A 20,926-nucleotide genomic window follows, 5' to 3' on the forward strand; every position below is an offset into this window, starting at 1 on the left:
TACTCCACAACTGAATTCCAGCAGCGTTTTTTAACTAAATGTTGAAAATGAAGGAGCACACTCGTTAAAATTCTTCATAAAAAATACTACTATTGTACAGTGTCCAAATTTAGCCTTTGAATGGAAACACACCATCTTCTTGCTTTTAAAAAGTTGTCTGAACAAAATTATTTTGAAGGTAAGGAAGACACTTGAAATTATATTATTGCACAACTCATATCAATGTAATAAAAAGAAAATTTTATTGATACTAACCCAAGATAGAGAACTTTTCACCTAGCCCATGTACAAGTAACTAATGTTTCAAATTTTAGAAGCACCGTATCAGTCTGCTGTTATGCAAGTTACTTTAGGTGTCCGATAATAAATGACACTAATTTAGTCTTATCTGTTACAGTACAAATTAGAAGAAACAAATTATTTGTTGCAAAACAAGTTGTAAACTTAAAGTCTGCATATTTTATGAGCCATACCACATACAGGTATATAGAAAATTCCCTATTTGCTTAGACTCAAAAGGACAACAATTATAAGCTGCATGGTTTTTGTAATGATTTATTAGTAACTGTACAGAATAGAAAATAACAGGTTGTGTACCACCTGTGCGTGTTGTCTGCAAGTGTGATAAAACAAAGTAAAAAGTAACATGCTTGTTATGATCACAAGAAACCTGAACTGCCCCATTTTTCATACGCAATGACAAATTATCAAACTGAGCAATCAAACTGTGACAATGATTCAATCACAGCAAATGCTGCTGCCGACTTATCTCGCTGTTGTCTGTACCAGTTTGGCAGATCTGACCATCCAGGTGCTAACGATATCCAGGCCAGGCACTAACGACCTACAGAAAACACGCACTCAAGTGAAAAAACCACTGGCAGCATTAAAAAGTGCACTGTTCAATTTAACAATCTCTGCCTAACATGGCGGTAACATCACCACATCATTAAGAAAAATTATAAGGACTTACTAGTTTAGCATTCCAAAAATAAAATAAATTTCCTTATTATACATCACTGAAATTATTTTACAAATAAACAAAATCACAAGCACAGCACACCTGAATTAATTTGTAGTTATTTATCTAAAAAACCTTCCTTTTCCAGCTGAGATATCTACAGGATGCACAAACTTAAGTGCATGCCTCATCTTAAGTCAGTGGCTTTCAGATTCATAAATTCATGACAGATGCTTCATCTGGGATTGACACGAGCCTTATCGTCCACAACTGCCGCAATTTAATGCATGGGAATATTCTAAAGGCACTCACACAGCAAATGGATTTTTGTTATTAAAATGCTATATACACAGAAATGAACATAGAATACTGAGTAGTCATCACAACAAACAGGCAACCTGGGTTAAACAACCACAATGGCTCATTAATTTTTGTCACATGAATACCATATCAGACTGTCTAATGTGATTTACATTCACCCTTATCTTCAGAACTATAGGGTACATGTAAACACACACACACACACACACACACACACACACACACAAACACACACACACACACACACACACATATTTTGTCCTGCTCAGGACGATGTAGCCATTCAGGTGTATGTGTACTCTGTAGCTTTGAAGAAGTATTTGTCTGAAAGCTAGCAACAACACTCTCAGTCTTGTTAATGAGGCTACTAATGGCTTAGTGCCTCAACTATTCAGTGAGTTGCTACTTGTACTTTTCCAGTATTTGTATACCACTTGAGAACCCTGCATTACCATACTTCCCTCAACTCGGAATGATGTGGACATTCCACATAGGCCACGTCTACCTCATGGTTTTGACAATTTAAGTTCTCAAAATATGGGTCTGAACAATGCATGGATACATAAGAGCTGCAGGACAGTCATAAAGGTGGTCATTTCAGTTTTAATTACCTGCACTGGAGGATAATATGTGGCCCTGGTGTTGATATGCTAGATTGTCTCTGATCTTTTGGCAAATATTTGCAACTGCCATTTTAAGTGTGCAGATGAAGTCACTGCATACAAATAAGGCTCATAACACGCTTTGTGTAACACAAAGTCTCGATGGACAATATCAGTGTCTTTCTTGTTGCAAACAAAATGTTTTTTGAAAAGGAATGTGATGTGTGCATTTGATTTAGGTGTCCTAAATTAGCACAGGACAATGTTTGGTTTAACAATATGTGTTGGCAGAGGCAGCATTACCATAACTCCAGCAGTGAGTGGCTAGTGTTGCTACATGGCAGTCAGAGGAAGACAGCACAATGTGGGTAGGCACTTGAGACAACAAGGGGCATATCGCGCAAGAAAAGACTTTGCAAACAGATGTTAACCAATATTTCAGTGTCTGTCTGTTGTTCTCGACCACATAATAGACAGTGAGTGTAAGGTATGTAGGCACATTGCTAACACCGCACCCCATGCATCATCATTTGCAGAATATTTTCATGGAACCACCAGATGTTCAGCTTTCATATGCCCACTTGTCCTGTCTTGTGCACTGATCTGTCAACTATTGGCATGTAGCAGCACTACACATGTGTGGCTGAAGTATCACTTACCCTTGATCTTTTGCTGCCACTTTTAATACACATTATTATAATAAATATCACATCATACTAATGTGGGACAATTCCCTTTAATTGGCACATAAAATTTCAATTTTTTAAAAAAAGAAGAAAACTTGCTTTTAAACTGATGATTTAAGTGCCTCAACTGTTAGGCAAGTTGTTACCTTTACTCTTTAAATTATTTATATTCTACCAAAGATGTTGCATAGAAATAAAAAACAATTGCAATGAGAAATAAACAGACGTTTTCCATTGACAATGGATGTCTCATGAGACATGATGAGCAGTATGCGTTTGGACTGACTCCATCTACCCACTGCAACAAACAAATTGCGAACATCTGCCAAAATACTAAAGAAAATTATCAATGACTCTTAGGAAGGTGATCAATTTTATTATTCTGTAATGAACATGATTTGTTTTTTTCTGTGGAGAAAAAGTTCCTACTATAAACTAATACTGTCGGCAGTCAGGCCAGGTAGGTTTCTGGGATGTCGGAGTCTGTTCAGAAGTATTCTGAAAAGACTGAAATTGTGTTGGAGATGAGAACAAGAGGGTTTATGTAACTTGCAAGTAATTTCAGTCCTGATCTCAGTAACTATTTTGGAGTGTGTGTTCATTTATCAATGCTCAAAGGACAAGTGATGATGTGACAATTGGTATGTGTGTGAACTATCACATTAGAAGATAGTAATACGTAGCCAAACAATGTAATGTATCAAGAGGAAGAGTCAGTTGAGAAAAGGGTAACATTATGGCTAGGCAGTACTTATTTACAGAACGCAAAGTTCCACACACAAAAATAGAAAAAAACTATCCTAACATCCTAAACTATTAGTTCCATTCCAAAGGAGAAAAAATGAATAGGCTGGAGAAGGCTAGAAAGGAGAAGCCCACTAAATCTTTATTCTGAGTGACCTACCCCAAATGGTGCACTTTGTTCTTCAAAGTCGTAGTTTCCACTTTATGCTCAATATTTTGATGACCGACCCTGCCATTTTCTGTAGATGCTGTGGGTTTTGCTGTTAAGGGATTTGCAGGGACTCCAACTAGTTTGTTGAGTACACAGAACAGCAAAAACTTGCAGCGTCTGAAGACGACGGCTAGGTCAGTAATGGAAACATTGCGCATAAAATGGAAATGACAACTCGACAAAACACCCACATGCACACCGTTAATCAATCAAGCTGAAAAAACTTGATACATGGCCCTCCCCTCCTTTATACCTTTCCCCAATGTATATCTCTTTCCACCATGAGGTAGCAACTAACAATTCTGAAAGATAAGATAATTTTTTTCTACTTGTATATTTGTTTATATTAAAAACAAAGATTCCAAGACTTACCAAGCGGGAAAGCGCCGGCAGACAGTCTCTTGACTCTTTGCCTTTAAATATGTCTGCTTGTGTCTGTGTATGTGCGGATGGATATATGTGTGTGTGCGAGTGTACATCTGTCCTTTTTTTCCCCTAAGGGAAGTCTTTCCGCTCCCGGGATTGGAATGACTCCTTACCCTCTCCCTTAAAAACCACATCCTTTCGTCTTTCCCTCTCCTTCCTGAAGAAGCAAGCATCGGTTGCGAAAGCTATTAATTCTGTGTGTGTGTTTGTGTGTTTTGTTCATGTGCCTGTCTGCCGGCGCTTTCCCGCTTGGTAAGTCTTGGAATCTTTGTTTTTAATATATTTTTCCCATGTGGAAGTTTCTTTCTATTTTATTTACATCATGTATATTTGTTTATCTGTAGTGATTGGAATTTCACATCCTGAAGGTTAATATCAGACAGCTATTCTGTATTCTTGTACAAGTATGTAACATGTGCATTACAAGGCACGCTGGCAAATGCAAATAAAAGTACGTGCACAGACAATGACCGTTTACATGTCATCAGGCTGATTAATGCAAAAACATTCAGAAAATGATGGTTATTCACAAAGGGATCAAATGAACTGGCCCCCTTCAATTTTCTTCATTTTTGTAAGATGAAGCTCAATGCTATGACATCAATTTCCTAAAGCAATACAGTGCAATTCTCAAAAACACTTGAAATAATTAACTTTGAAGTTTTCTGAGTACCATTCAGAACAAAACATTTCAACTTGTGTTATTAAATCGCTTGTAATGTGTTAATCTTGTAATAACAAGGTGGCTGGTTTGATTCCCACTAGATGCAGAATTTATTTGATTTCAGTATTTATAAATAAGTAGTACTGTTAATCAAGTAAATTGTAATGAATTGAAATTTGATACAAAAATGGGAAGCATTTAGAAATCGTACAACTATTTTATTTATATGTAGAGATTATGAAAATACAAATATATGGGGTGTGACAGTTAAATAACTGGACTGATGCTGCTATCAGCAAACAACAAGGAAACAGTGGGAGATCTCAATGTTGTTTTTGTTGGTTGATGCTTTTCCCACCATGAGCTCCACAGTCGCTTAGTCTCACTGTAGCAATTGTCCGTTGACATCCCTGTGACTAGTGTCTCAGAAAATGCAAGGTATTCAGATGGGGAAATGAGTCAAAAAGTTCTCAGTGAAACTGTGGAAGGAGATCTGTCATGCTAAAGAAAGTATATTGAAGTGAATTTTATCACAAACACATTTTGAGTGGTTCAAAAGATTTAAGGAGCTAAGTGAAATGACCCAAGATGATCCATTCCAGGATGACCTTCAATATCAAAAGAGCACAACATAAAAAATATGACACCGTTGAAAAAATGAGTAAACTGATCCGTGAAAATCATAATCTGAATGTCCGAGCTCTTATTGAAATCAAAGGAATTAACATAGAACGTGTAAGTCTTTTTTTTAATTGAGAATGAAAATTTGTGTGACATTTTAAACAACACTGATAATGATCCAGAAATTTTACACAAAGTGATTTCTTGTGATAAACTGTGGTTTTTTTTGCCTACAATCCTGAAACAGTGCCAGTCCATGCAGTGGAAGGGCCCAGTTTCACTGTATCAAAATAAGGGAAGACGAGCAAATCAAAATTCAAAGTCGTGATGTGATTCCCTCACCCCCTCCCTCTCCACCCTCCGCCATTAGATCCCCGAATGCCACACAGTCAATAAATACACTGAGGTTCTGACCACCATTCATGAACGGAAAGAGTGAGGAGACGAGGATCCAATTTGTGAAACAGCAAATCCTGGGTGTTTCACGATGTCAATGCGCCAGCCCATTCTGCCTTTGTCTGTGACAGCATTCTTTGTGAATAGACCACCCATTGCATTTGCTCAACCTGGCCCTCTGTGACATTTTTTTTATTTCCGAAGGTCAAATGCGTGCTTACGGTGACAAGTGTAGAAGCAGGGAAAGCAAAAGCAATGGAAGTTTTCAGCACACTGACACAAGTGGACCTGCAGCACAGCTTTGAACAATGGAAAATTTGTATGGTGTATTCTATCAATCCACTAGGAAAGTACATTGATGACGATAAACTTCATCATGTAATTGGTGATCAATAAATTGTTCCGTATCATCAGTCCAGTAATTAAAAAAATATATTACTAAAAATATTTAACTTATTATGAATACTCATTTTTTCATGCAATTAGTATGTAAAAATGAAAATTTATAAATAAAATAGAAAGAAACATTCGACATGGGAAAAATATATTAAAAACAAAGATTCCATGACTTATCAAGCGGGAAAGCGCTGGTAGATAAGCACAATAAAAAACACACACAAACACGCACACAAAATTTCGAGCTTTCGCAACCCACGGTTGCTTCGTCAGGAAAGAGGGAAGGAGAAGGAAAGATGAAGGCAGCGCTTTCCCACTCTCCCTTAAGACCCACATCCTTTCATTTTTCCCTCTCCTTCCCTCTTTCCTGACGAAGCAACTGTGGGTTGCGAAAGCTCGAAATTCTGTGTGTGTGTGTGTGTGTGTGTGTGTTTTTTTTTTTATTGTGCCTATCTACCAGCGCTTTCCCGCTTGGTAAGTCATGGAATCTTTGTTTTTAAAATGAAAATTTATTTTGATAATAAATAAGATTGTCTTGAATATTTGTTGATTAACATTTGAAATCTACAAATTTTCAAACAAAGTTTGTTGAGTATTTTTGATAATGGCATCACACTGTTTTAGGGAATTGATGTCTGTGCACTGACCTTCAAGTTCTATGGGTATGGAGAAAATCAAAGAGTGCTCACCTGTAAGGCCCATTGTCAGTTATCTATGAAGAAGAAAGACTTGCAGGTCTGAGTTTCATACTTCCCAATTTTTAATCATTATCTCATTGTTTGAGAAGTAACAATTTTACAATGCGATTGTTCCAATCTCAGCTATGTCCAATAAGCTCAAAATAAGGCAAACTCTGATCTGAACAGCGACCTGGCCCTAGGGCAGTGGAATGCCTGCTGTTTTCAGTAATGTGGCACTATTACTATACAAGGACGACACATAACTTCTGGAAGAGAATGTATAGAGTGCTAGGCGGTTTCCCATATTACTAGGATGGACACAGAGAAAAAGAAGATCAATTGGTCAAGATTAAGAGAAAGAAAAAGGAATACTGACTTATGGGGACAGCTGGAAGGAAAACAGGGTTTGTTGTGATTTTTAAAGAGCTGTATCCAATTCTATTTTGGCGTGTAAGGAAATCTTAATGTGAGGAATTATAATACTGTTTCAATATACTATTTGTGTCTTAAATTACAACAAGAAGAAATTAAAACAAGAAGTTTTATTTAATATTCCTCGTCAAGAGTGGGGGGAGTTTGAATATTCCAGTGAAGCGGCAATACAATCGTTATTCTTTTCATTAACTGCGTTCTTCATACTATCGCATTAGTCTCTGTTTTGACAAAATTCTAGCAACAGCCACTGTGATTGTGTTTCCAGCAGGCCTGCATTCTTAACAGCCTCATTGGAAGCATAGTACTTTCATCCCAGCACTGGATTTCATTTCCAGCAAGTCACAAGCAACAAATATAAAAGTCCAGAAACTGTCATACTGTTCTCCACACGGGCACTGGGAGGACGAGTGACAGAGCAGCGAAGAAGACTGAGCAGAGCACAGAACACAAAGCTGCACCGGAACACTGTCATTTTGAGAAACTGCAACCACACTGTACTCTCGCATTTCTCCGAGGACACTTCCTCAGTGTACGAGCAGCCAGCACGAGCACAGTGTCAGTAAAGCCTCCAGTAACTTGCAAGAGGCCAGAAACGAGCAAAGCACTCGGCCGGCGCAGACCGCCGAGAATATAGGCGCAGCTGGCAGCGTAAGGCACACCCACACACAGTGACGTGCGTCACTTTCATCAGATGTATACTGCAACAGAACCATGGTCCATCTCAGCTCAAAATATTGTTAAGTTCATATATGCAGCTGTAATGGAGGAACAAAATATTAAGGAGCTTAAGGTTGACATATAACTCACCATGATGGAGGCCAAACAAATTTTATGACAAAAATGTGGAGCCGACGGTTGTTACATTTTACTTGTGTGTACAGTAGTGAGCCAAAACATTATACCACAGCTACCACAAGAATGAATACAATCTGGTGATGTTACAAGCAGGCAGCGCAGTAAGGAAAGTACGAAAGCAGAGCAGAGCTAGCTACGGTACGGATCACAAGTGGGGAAGTCAACTGGGGTATGCAACTTTGACAGAGGACACACCATTACGGCTGAAGTGTTTCAGAGCATATATTATTGAATGTGGGACTCCACAACCAGTTGATGCCTACATGTTCCCATATTGAGACAATAAGATCATTTACAATTGCAGTGAGCATAGGATCATCCAGATCAGAGTCTGGGTCAATGGGGCTGTGTCGCCTGGTTTCTCTTTTCATCAGGTTGATGATCGTTTTCGGATACATTGTCATCCTGTTCAGATTGTCATCCCGTTCAGGTGCACTGCTACTCAAGTCTCATACAGTGTCACGGGCACAGGCCACTGGGGGCAGTATCGTGCCATGTGAGATATTCACCTGTGCTTCCGTGGGACCTCGGCAGTAACTGAAGACACCGTGACAGCTGTGGACTGTGCTGATATGACTGCAGACCACCTGCTTCCCTTCATGTTTGATGTTTTTTCCAATGGCGATGACACCTTAACACGACAGGATAACTGTCTGTGTCACAAGGCTAGTGGTTAGAGGAGCACAATTGTGAACTCACACTGATGTTTCAGCCACCAAATGTGACTGACCTGAACTTGACAGAACACGGCTGATCGGACACCAGCTCCTCACACACAAACCACCAGCCAGTAATTTATGGTAACTGCTTGACCTTTGTGTAGGCATCTGGTGCCATATACCTCCAGAAACCTAATGACGATGATATGTCAAATCCGTGCCGTGCAGAATCACTGATGTATTGTATTCCTAAAGTGGACCGATACACTATTAGGCAGGTGGTCATAAAGTTTTGGCTCATCGGCATATTTTTATGGCCATTCATTCAATCATTCATTGTTCCACAGATCCCATCAAGGAGGAGAATCTTCAGGGTAGCAGGCGAGTCAAAGTATACATTAACAAAATAAATTTCCTTTATTTTACGTCTGTGGTCACAAACTTTTTGCCATCAGGCTACCGGTTTTGGTCTATAATGACCCTCTTCAGATCTGTTCTATAAAAACATGTCCTAATGTACTGCACCCATAGTGGCATTGTCAAAAGTTAAACACACAATTAGCACCAGCATTGTCAAATATATATAAATAACAGCATATGCAATACTCATCTTGCGAGCAACACTACTGTTCGAAATAAACTGTTTTATTCACAGCCGTGTTGCAGCTTGTGATATTAACAAAACAGAAACTTAATCTATACAGTGTGTGAACAATAAACTATTACTATACTGATAAAAATCTCATGGATTTCCAACCGGGTGATGTGTTAAGATTCCGTGACATTTCCGGGCCCACAGATAATGTCACATGAATCTGAGATGGGCAATGTTCTGTGTAATGTATCATGAGTTTTTGATTTACTATGGCATGATATTACAGTAATAGTCCTATCAAATGGTTGATGAGTGAAGAACGTAGTTCTCGTTTGAGTTTTCTGTCAGCAATTATATATGTACACGACATATATACGTACACTGTATTCAACCAGACTAAGAAACTGCTAACACACAATGCGAGTCACACGAGTAAGCACTAGAAAATGGCACATCACTAAAATCAGTCGAGACTCTGAAAACATATTATGGTGATCAAATACAGTTAAGGTGGAAAATGGAATTCAAGTTTAAGAGAAATCAGCACTGACAGATCATAGCCTAAATGAAGAGCATATGTTTGGTTTTGAAAACACAACGTTGCTGCCCTGAGCAAGTGGGTATTGGGAAAGTGTTGTACAGATCAACAAGAGTCTTATCAAGAGGGATGAAGGTTATCAACTAATCCCACATTAACAGCTATACGTTGAGAGTGCGCCTAGCTGTGGATAGCACTGAGGGAATGCCTACCCTTGCATATGAATACTGGGATACCTGTAATATCTTGACACTTTGCCAGAAGACAATAAGGTAAGGGCTTTTCATAGGTAGTATACACCAGGAATGTCTACATTCATGCACATGACTATCCTGGTTAATACAATGTGTGCCTACGCCAGTTAAATGTAAGCTAAGAAATAGAAGGAACACTGCTGTGTTTGAGAAAATTTGCTGGCGCCACATTACATAAAGTTGCTGTCAATCTTCCTATCACTGCTACTTGCTATGTAGCTAACATGGATTTTCAATTGTTTACTTCTCATAACATAGATTTGTACATACTATCAGCTCAAGTTTCCCACTCTTGTGCCTTTTAGAGAGGTCACCATAGCTGTCTAAAAATTAAAAACCCAAACTATTGCAACGAACAACTGTCTTACACAAACACCCTTGATAAGATGTAATTTATATTATGAACACAGTCAATTAAAAGACAGCTGCAGAAGCTTCGTATGCTATCTACACAATGAAGTCATTTGGGGCAATATATACATCCCAATAAAACATATGCAAACAACACAAACTTAATTTTGATTTTCAAACAATGGTAGTCAGATACCTTGCCACCTAAACAGCAATGACCGTATTGGGGATGACATGGTGTAAGCAAACAACATATATTTACAACAAACATATAATAAATAAATGGAAATCAGAAAAGTTTACACCTTTTCCAGCAATTGGCAATTTCCATCCACAATCTCCTACACTATGTAAAAGTATATTTGAAAAATAGAGGGTGTTTATAAATGAATATCGGGGTTTTAACGCTCTATAATATTTATTACATTAAACTTACAGTTATAAATGATATGTCAAATGAGAGGGCAACTCAAACAGTTTAACCAAGAACCTTATAATGTTCAATGTGAGCACCATTTGTCACACGGCACACATCAAGTCTATAGCCGAGTTCTTCCTGAACATTGATAAGTGTGTCTTCAGTGATTGTAGCAACAGCTGCTTCAATCCGCTTTCTTAATTCAGGGAGGTCTGCTGGTAGCAGAGGCACGTACACATAATCCTTGATGAAGCCCCAAAGGGAAAAATCACAAGGCGTTAGGTCGGGTGAACATGGAGGCCGTGCAAAGCAAGCCCTGTCATCGGGCCCCTTGCGGTCTATCCAAAACTTGGGTACAGTGAAGTTCAACCAATCGCGTACTGCGCTATGCCAGTGAGGTGGCGCACCATTTACAAGGTTCTACGTAAAACTGTTTGAGCTGCTCTTTCATTTGACTTATCATTTATAACTGTAAGTTTAATATAATAAATATTATAAAGCATTAAAACCCCAAGATTCATTTATAAACACCCTATATAACAGCAACCAATTGCTTATAAAATAAAAGAACAAGAAAATTGGAGTTACAAAAAAGGAGCGGAAATAAAAAATAAATACACCGCTCTCTATTCTCTGCTCTGAAAGAAGTGCCAGGAAATAAAAAATCAAACAAAACAAAGGAAATAGAAAAATTGTAATAAGGAAACCAAAAGTGAGAGAGATCTGAATTTATTTTTCCATAAATACATCTACATGGGTACTCTGCAAATCACATTTAAGTGCCTGGCGGAGGGTTCATCAAACTACCTTCACAATTCTCTATTATCCAATCTAGTATAGTGCGCGGAAAGAATGAACACTTATATCTTTCTGTACGAGCTCTGATTATCCTTATTTTATCATGGTGATCGTTGCTCCCTATGTAGGCTTGTGTCAACAAAATATTTTTGTATTCCAAGGAGAAAGTTGGTGATTGAAATTTTGTGAGAAGATTCCATCACAACGAAAAACACCTTTCTTTTAATTATGTCCAACCCAAATCTTGTATCATTTCTGTGACACTCTCTCCCATATTTCGCGATAATACAAACATGCTGCCCTTCTTTGAACTTGCTCGATGTACTCCGTCGGCCCTATCTGGTAAGGATCCCACACCGTGCAGCAGTATTCAAAAAGAGAATGGACAAGCGTAGTGTAAGCAGTCTCCTTAGTAGATCTGTTACATTTTCCAAGTGTCCTGCCAACAAAACGCAGTTTTTGGTTGTTTGTAATTGTAATACCTACAAATTTAGTTGAATTTATGGCTTTGAGATTAGACTGTTTTATCTGTAACCAAATTTTAACATATCCCTTTTAGCACTCATGTGGAATACCTCACACTTTTTGTTATTTAGGGTCAACTGCCAATTTTCACACCATTCAGATATCTTTTATAAATCATTCTGCAATTTGTTTTTATCTTCTGATGACTTTATTAGTCGATAAATGACAGCGTCATCTGCAAACAACCTAAGATGGCTACTCAGAATGTCTCCCGAATCATTTATATAGAAAAGGGACAGTAAAGGGCCTATAACACAACCTTGGGGAACGCCTGAAATCACTTCTGTTTTACTCCATGACTTTCCATCAATTACTACGAACAGTGACCTCTCTGACAGGAAATCACAAATTCAGTCACATAACTGAGACGATATTTCATAAGCTCACAATTTCACTAAAAGCCGCTTGTGTGGTACAGCATCAAAAACCTGGAAATCCAGACATACAGAATCAATCTGAATCCCTTGTTGATAGCACTCAACACTTCATGTGAATAAAGAGCTAGTTGTGTTTCACAGGAATGATGGTTTCTAAACCCATGCTGACTGTGTACCAATAGACAAGTTTTCTTCGATGTAATTCATAATGTTTGTACACAATATATGTTCCAAAATCCTGTATATCGCCGTTAACGATATGGGCCTGTAATTTAGTGGATTACTCCTACTACCTTTCTTGAACATTGGTGTGACCTGTGCAACTTTCCAGTCTTTGGGTACGGATCTTTCCTCGAGCGAATGGTTGTATATGGTTGTTAAGTATGGAGCTAATGCATCAGCGTACTCCGAAAGGAACCTAATTGGTATACAGTCTGGACAGCAAGACTTGCTTGTATTAAGTGATTTAAGTTGCTTCACAACTCCGATGATATTTATTTCTATGTTATTCATTTTGGCAGTTGTTCTCGATTCGAATTCTGGAATATTTACTTTGTCTCCTTTTTTAAGGCATTTCCGAAGGCTGTGTTTACTAACTCTGCTTTGGCAGCACTGTCTTCAATAGTATCTCCATTGCTATCATGCAGAGAAGACACTGATTGTTTCTTGCCGCTAACATACTTCACATACGACCAGAATCTCTCTGGATTTTCTGACAGGTTTTGACACACAGTTTCGTTGTAGAAATTGTTATAGGCATCTCACATTGAGCTCCGTGCTAAGTTTTGAGCTTCTGTAAAGGATCGCCAATCTTGGGGATTTTGCGTCTGTTTAAATCTGACATGTTAGTTACGTTGTTTCTGCAACAGTGTTCTAACCCGTTTTGTGTACCGAGGAGCATCAGATCCTTCATTTGTTAGTTTATTTGGTATAAATCTCTCAACTGCTGCTGATACTATTTCTTTGAAATTAAGCCACATCTGGTCTACACTTATATTATTAATTTGGAATGAGAGGAGGAAAAGAATAGGTATACTTTTCGCTTATTTTTCGAGGATTTGGGGATTACAGTATTCATTCTCGCTACGACAACCCTGTGTTTACTTATCACTGAATCTGTTTTGATGCTCGTTATTAACTCAGGATTATTTGTTGCTAAGAGGTCAAGTGTGTTTTCACAACCGTTAACTATTCACGGGGCTCATGAACTAACTGCTCAAAATAATTTTCAGAGGATGCATTTAGCAAAATTCTGGATGATATTTTATGCATACCTCCGGAATTAAACTTGTATTTTTGCCAACATATTGAATATAAATTAAAATCACCATAAACTATTATCATATGAGTCGGGTACGTGTTTGAAATCAAACAAGTTTTTTCTGAACCGTTCAGCAACTTTATAATCTGAATTGGAAGATTGGTAAAAGGATGCAATTATCATTTTATTCCGGTTGCCAACAATGACCTCTGCCCATACTAACTTCAATTTCGTGACAAGTTAAACTACTTCAACAAACACGCCACCGCCAACGGTGTTTAACCATCTTTTCGGAACACTGTTAGGTTCTTCACAAAAATTTCGGCTGAGCTTATATCCGGCTTTAGCCAGCTTTCAGTGCCTATAACAATTTGAGCACCAGTGTTTTCTATTAGCACTTGGAGCTCTGGTACTTTTCCAACACAATTATGACAATTTACAACTGTTATATCAATGGTTCCTTTATCTACATTCTTCCTACGTTCGACTTGCACCCTTTGTGACTAAAGGCCTTGTGTTTTCCTGTGACCCTCTAACCTTAGAAACCGCCCAGTCCACGCCAGTTAGCCCCTGCTACCCGTGTAGCCACCTCCTGCGTATAGTGGAGACCTGACCTATTCAGTGTAACCAAGACTATCAGACATAAGTAATACACACACACTTCTGAGCCTTTATTCTTTCTTTCTTTCTTTCTTTCTTTCTTTTTTCTTTTCTTTCTTTCACTCTTTTTTTTTAAATAAAACCTCTGTAAATTTGTAACTTTTTGTGAATTTCAAAATTATGTTTTGAAAATACCAAATACTCACAGGATGTTATCGGACTTGAGAAATGATAAGGTGGAAGGACTGTTAACTGTCAGCTATGACATTAATGTATCAAATTCTGAAACTGTCAATATATTTATACATAAGATAAAAAGATCTGAAATTTTTTTGTTATTTAGAAATTATTTTCTCCAAAATCCCCATCCTAAATGTTCTAAAAATTTCATGGTATGTTAGCTGGACACTGTACTTAGGAAATATACAGTCAGGGTGGGCAATACTAGCATGTACAAAATGTAAGAAATTTTTTAGGTACATCTAGCTCTATTCTCAAGGTCAAAAAATTACGGACACTTAAATATTAAAACTGATCGCTGACTTTGAGTAAATGCCATACAAAACTTGTGTTTCTGAATCCAAATAATTACTTTACAACATTATACATGATTGGGAAAACAATTCATAAAAAAAATGAGATATGGAATATTTATACCCATTTTTCTTTTTGTGATATTATTCACAAGTTATTATGTCTTCTGTCATGATGTTACTTCTTCATGACTTTCCATGAATTAAAATTGCCTACAATGTATCAATCAACACTGCACTGTTGAGAAGAGGTTTTCTTTTTTTTCCCCATCTGCTTCTTGTATAGCCGAGCCGAATTTACACACGGATATGGATGATCCAACAAGAACAGTACTTGGGTAACAGGAACTGCATACAGATTTTTTCATGATGGACTTTTGAAAGCATTAGCAGGACCATGAGGTGTCATGAAGGAGACTGTTATATCTTGCAGCTCCTGAGGCACTTATTATCCATCCCACCTGCCACTGATTGTCATGCACACAAGACATGAAGTGGCTTACTACAAAGTCTTCTAATGTATACTGTGGTATCTGCATTCCACACACAGTAACAGGCTACATTTCATGGAGAATCGTTCTTGCAATGTATGTGCCACTCCGGGTTGCAACACAGTAGTAACTTTATTGAATTCCTACCACAGGCTTCCTAGCAGACCTCTCTCCTCTCTTTTTTAAACAGAATTTCCTTAATTAAGAGATTAATGTTTGTTACTAATGTTGATATGGTGTGTAAAAATCCAGTAGCGTCTCTTCTAGCATCAACAGCTTCACACTGGAGATTAAATCTTGTTGCAAAATGCTTACAGAGACCTCCTACCCAATCACGTGCACTTTTCCCATGACATGTTGCTAAAAATATCAATTTTTTGTTTTAATTCCTGCACTACAATGTTGACCAAGGTGATAAAGCTGAAAGCGGTTTTTGAAATGAGATGTTGCACCTTCAGCCACATATCCACATTTAGGAAATGCATGGCCTCCAGATGCTATGCCACCAATTATCATACTGACAGCATAGCATGCATGTGCACTGTCATGAATAAGATCATCACTGACAATAGCAAAACAGTGTAATGTTCCAAGAAAGTGAGAAACACATGTGAATATTGATACCTGTGATGTTTGCCAGTGGTAACTTTGAATTTTGTTCTGCAAAGCAACAGACGAGTCCTCAACAAAGTCGAAATGAAGAGCTAATGTATCTGTATTTTGGGGTGTGGTTGATTTTACTTCTGCTTTGGGCTGTCTCTTGACCTCCAGATATGATTCCTCTCGTCACCCAATGCCTAACCTCTGTAATAAACTTCTCTGACTCTACTGTCTTCTTCCCTGGACGTTTAACAGCGGATATAACAGGGGCTACAGTAGAAATACCAACTTTCAATGCATCACCTCCACACCCAGGAATATAAACATCTTCGCTGTCTTCCTCAGTTTCACAAGCGGATGATGGTGATCATTCAGGTAGGTTGTCACTAAACTCCTTCTTGTAGTGAGTGCAGCAATTCCCTCACAACAGATCTGTTGCTAATAACATTATCTGAGGACCAAGATATTTCTGTAATACCCCTGTCAGATTTCCTACAACTTTTAAGTGTTTTTCACTTTTCTCAAACATCACCTTCTTTTGTATTTTTTCATAGTCAACGTATCGGACACTTTCAGTACTGAATTTCCTCACTGACATGGTATCTAACAAAAAGTTCAAACCAAAGACAAAACTTGATGCAGAATGGTTTATGTGCAATGTCTCACTCGTTTGTTATAAACAGAAGAGCACTGAAAACAGTGTTGCCGACATGCATGTTTTACACTAGGAATTCAGTGATGCGAAATATGCAGAATGTTGAAAAATTTTTAACACTTTACACAGAGAAATATTGCCCACTGTGCTCACACTGACTACCTACATATCCACCAAACAATATTTTGTGTAATTCTCAAAAACCTTTGGATGGGGGTTTTCGAGTAAGTAATTTGTAAAACCTCATAAAAATGCAATTTTTTACATTTTTAGTAACAAATATTTGCATAATACAGACAGTTGGAGTGGAGAAGACACTGTTAATAATTACATCAGTAGTTTCTGGTAATATGACACAGAAAATAGTATTCTGTGCCTTTCCAAATTAGGAAAAAAAAGTGGAAAAATTAACTTAAATTTTATATTTTCATCCTAAATTTGTAAGATAAAGGAAGCCCATTAGAGTGTGAGTGCCAACTAAATTTGAACACACCGAGAGGGAGTTTTAACACAAATCATCTGCCAGGTTTCCAGTACTTTTGTTTTATTAGTTATATTTTTTTGTATATTGCTTTAAGGGACAAAATACAAATTTTTCAAAGGGCCGTACCATTTCAAAAAATTAAGATAAAACAAAAAACTTTTATTTCTTAACATCTGGGATGTAGAGGACTAATATATATTTTTTCCAGAGAAATTCATGACCACGAGTTGACGTGACCTGTATGATCTGAGATGGAATCACCCAATAGTAGTAGTAGTAGTAGTAGTAGTAGTAGTAGCAGTAAAATAAAGTAATTAATTAACTACAACAAAGTGGGAAAATAGCGCAAATATCAGTAGTCGCATTCTGGGGCTGACTTTTCACTCCACAGAAAACACAGCAGTATAAAACATCCTTATTAGTTACATATGACAAACAGTATAAAAACACCAGCTCCAGTGTAGAAGACAGACAGTAACACAAACAACTAAATGCACTGTGACGTATGTGTTTTCGAATTTTTTGAAAGATTAAAGCACACAGTTACCTGCAAAATAAAAATTCATTCTGTATGTTTTTGTTCCAACAGACTATCCCCCCCCCCCCCCCCTCCTGTTTTCAACAAAAGTTGTTTTTTAAGTAGAATTTTATGTGTATAATTTGATTAAGTGGGTTCTTATTAATCTAGTGTGATATTCATTTTAATGATATATGTTAGCAAAACATGAACAACAGACAGTAGTCTAACAACAAATGAGTAGCGCTGTTGTGTGACAGTAGCAGACAGATGGCGTAATATAGGCACACACATGAGACAAGCCGGCTGGGGTGGCCAAGCATTTCTAGGTGCTACAGTCTGGAGCCATCTGGCCGCTATGGTCGCATTCAGAGCAAACAGTTGATGATTGTAATTTAGTAAAAAGACCTCCCCGCAATGAAGCTATTACCACACCAATTCGCATATCATATCTAAGACACCTTCCCTCCTATAAAGTGATAAAATAAAATAAGCTGCCCTTCTTTGAATTCCCTTCATGTTCTCTGTCAATGCTATCTGCTAAGGATGCTGTACTGCACAATAGTACTCCAGAAGAGGATGGACAAGTGCAACATAGGCAGTCTCTTTAGCAGACCTGTTGCATCTTCTGTGTTCTGACTACTGCCTTCCCCAGAATGTGATAGTTCCTGTTTAACAATGAAAAATCCAAGAAGGAATGTAACAATATTAGAGAAGGAAAGTCGCCACTCACCATATAGTGCAGATGCTGAGTCACACATCGACTCAGCATATCCGCTATATGGTGAGTGGCGACTTTCCTTCTCTCATATCGTTCCAGTTTGAGTTGTTAATAATTATTGAATTGACAACATTCAGATTTGTGTAATTTATCGTGTTACCAAAGTTGAATGGATCCCTTTCAGTACTCGTGGGTAATCTCACATTTTTCATTAGTTAGGGTCAATTGGCACTTTTCACACTATACAGATATCTTTCTGAAATCATTTTTCAATTGGTTCATCTTCTAATGACTTTGCAAGATGCTAAATGGCAGCATCATATGCTCAGACTGTGCCCTAAATCATTTACACAAATTAGGAACAGCAGAGACCTATAACACTTCTTTGGGGAATGTCAGATATCACTTCTGTTATACTGGATGGATTACTGCAGAATCCAGTCACACAACTGAGACAGCACTACATAGGCATAAAATCTGATTAGAAAATGCTTGTGAGGAATGGTGTCAGAAGCCTTCTGGAAGTGTGAAAATATGAAATTAATGATGATGTAAATAAAATAGAAAGAAACTTCCACATGGGAAAAATATATTAAAAACAAAGATTCCAAGACTTACCAAGCGGGAAAGCGCCGGTAGATAGGCACAATAAATAAAACACACAAACACACACACAGAATTTCTAGCTTTCACAACCAACGGTTGCTTCTTCAGGAAAGAGGGAAGGAGAAGGAAAGACGAAAGGATGTGGGTTTTAAGGGAGAGGGTAAGGAGTCATTCCAATCCCTGGAGCGGAAAGACTTACCTTAGGGGAAAAAAAGGACAGGTGTACACTCGCGCACACACACACACACACACACACACACACACACACACATATCCATCCGCACATACACAGACACAAACAGACATATCCCAAAGCTATTATGTCCAGGATGAGTGGTTTTCTTTCCACATTGCATTATAATGTCTGCTTGTGTCTGTGTATGTGCAAATGGATGTGTGTGTGTGTGTGTGTGTGTGTGTGTGTGTGTGTGTGTGTGTGTGTGTGTGTGTGCGCGCGCGAGTGTACACCTGTCCTTTTTTTCCCCCTAAGGTAAGTCTTTCCGCTCCCGGGATTGGAATGACTCCTTACCCTCTCCCTTAAAACCCACATCCTTTCGTCTTTCCTTCTCCTTCCCTCTTTCCTGAAGAAGCAACCGTCGGTTGCGAAAGCTAGAAATTCTGTGTGTGCGTTTGTGTGTTTTATTTATTGTGCCTATCTACCGGCGCTTTCCCACTTGGTAAGTCTTGGAATCTTTGTTTTTAAAATATGAAATTAAATTGAGATTCCCTTCGTGTGAATAAAGAACCAGTTGTGTTTCAGAAGAATGATATTTTCTGAATCTGTGCTGGTAATGTATCAATACATTGTTTTCCTTCAAGTACTTTATAATGTTGGAACACAGGATATGTTCCAAAAATCTACTGCAAATCAATTTCAATGATATGGGTATATAATTCAGTGGATAACTTTTATTTCATTTCTTGTGTGCCGGCGTGACCTATGCAACATTCCAGTTGTCAGTTACGAATCTTTTGTCGAGCTAGCAGTTGCATATGATGAAAAGTGAACTATTTCGCCAGGACAGTCTGAAAGGAACATTTGTGGTATACAATCTGGACCAGAAGACTCACCTCTATTATGTGACTTAAGTTGCTTCGCTACATTGGGGCACCTTCTCCTATGGAGTGACATATTGACAGCTGTTCTTGATTTGAATTCTGAAATATTTATTGCATTTTCTTTGATGAAGGGATTTCAGAAAACCATATTTAGTAACTACACTTTAGTCATGCTGTTGTCGATAAATTACCATTACTACTGCACAGTGGAGCTAATGTGTCTTGCAGCTGGTATACTTTACATATGACCAGAATCTCTTTAGACTTTCTGCCAGATTTGAAGGAATGGTGAATAAGCAATGTCTGAGTATCTTTTGTTGATATTAAACACATTAGACACTAATAGAAAGGCAGCTGTACATCCACCGTATTATAAATGGCCATTACAGTATAACTTCCAAGCTGTGCCGTGGAAACATATTGAAGACAGCTGACTCGTCCCTTCTCGTCTCTTATGCTGGCCTGTGCTGTGCTGTATCTTTCAATGACATGCAGCAATGTTATAAAGTCACTGCTGCAATGCTAGTAGTTGTTGTGGTGTTTCGCTCTCACTGTTAACACACAGTTTTAAATCGAGTACTGCCCAAAGCTATTATGTCCAGGATGAGTGGTTTTCTTTCCACATTGCATTATAATTACTGTGTATGCATGGACAAAGCTACACCTTCTCTCGGGTCAGGTGGAGTGGCTGAGAGGAACAAAGAAGGCAGAAGGAAAATGAGGTGAGGAAAAGAATGTTGATAGCTGGGAGGGGGAGGCAGCAATGGAACAGGATAAGGAGGTGGCACCAGTGACATAAACGTTGCTGCAAGCAGAGAGAGTAGTGGCAGTACAGGGTACAATCATGTTAACCTGACCCTCTGTTAAAAAGCCTGAACAAGCCCTT

The 20,926-nt window shown here is 38.1% G+C and overlaps 1 protein-coding gene across 2 annotated transcripts in view; it reads right to left on the bottom strand.

Moving 5' to 3' along the window:
• Positions 1-20,926, bottom strand: part of LOC126292200 (breast cancer metastasis-suppressor 1-like protein-A) — a 90,137-nt gene that overhangs the window by 6,750 nt on the left and 62,461 nt on the right. Inside the window, exon 6 of one of the 2 annotated variants that reach the window (XM_049986054.1) lies at positions 540-7,841. The exons of the other annotated variant lie outside the window; for it this stretch is intronic. Within the exon in view, the coding sequence (XP_049842011.1) occupies positions 7,831-7,841 (11 nt within the window). The 3' untranslated portion in view covers positions 540-7,830. Of the gene's footprint in view, positions 1-539; positions 7,842-20,926 lie in introns of those variants that run through there. 2 annotated transcript variants of the gene reach the window in all.

This window comes from Schistocerca gregaria, chromosome 9, assembly GCF_023897955.1.
Source record: "Schistocerca gregaria isolate iqSchGreg1 chromosome 9, iqSchGreg1.2, whole genome shotgun sequence".
In the NCBI taxonomy this organism is placed as follows: domain Eukaryota; kingdom Metazoa; phylum Arthropoda; class Insecta; order Orthoptera; family Acrididae; genus Schistocerca; species Schistocerca gregaria.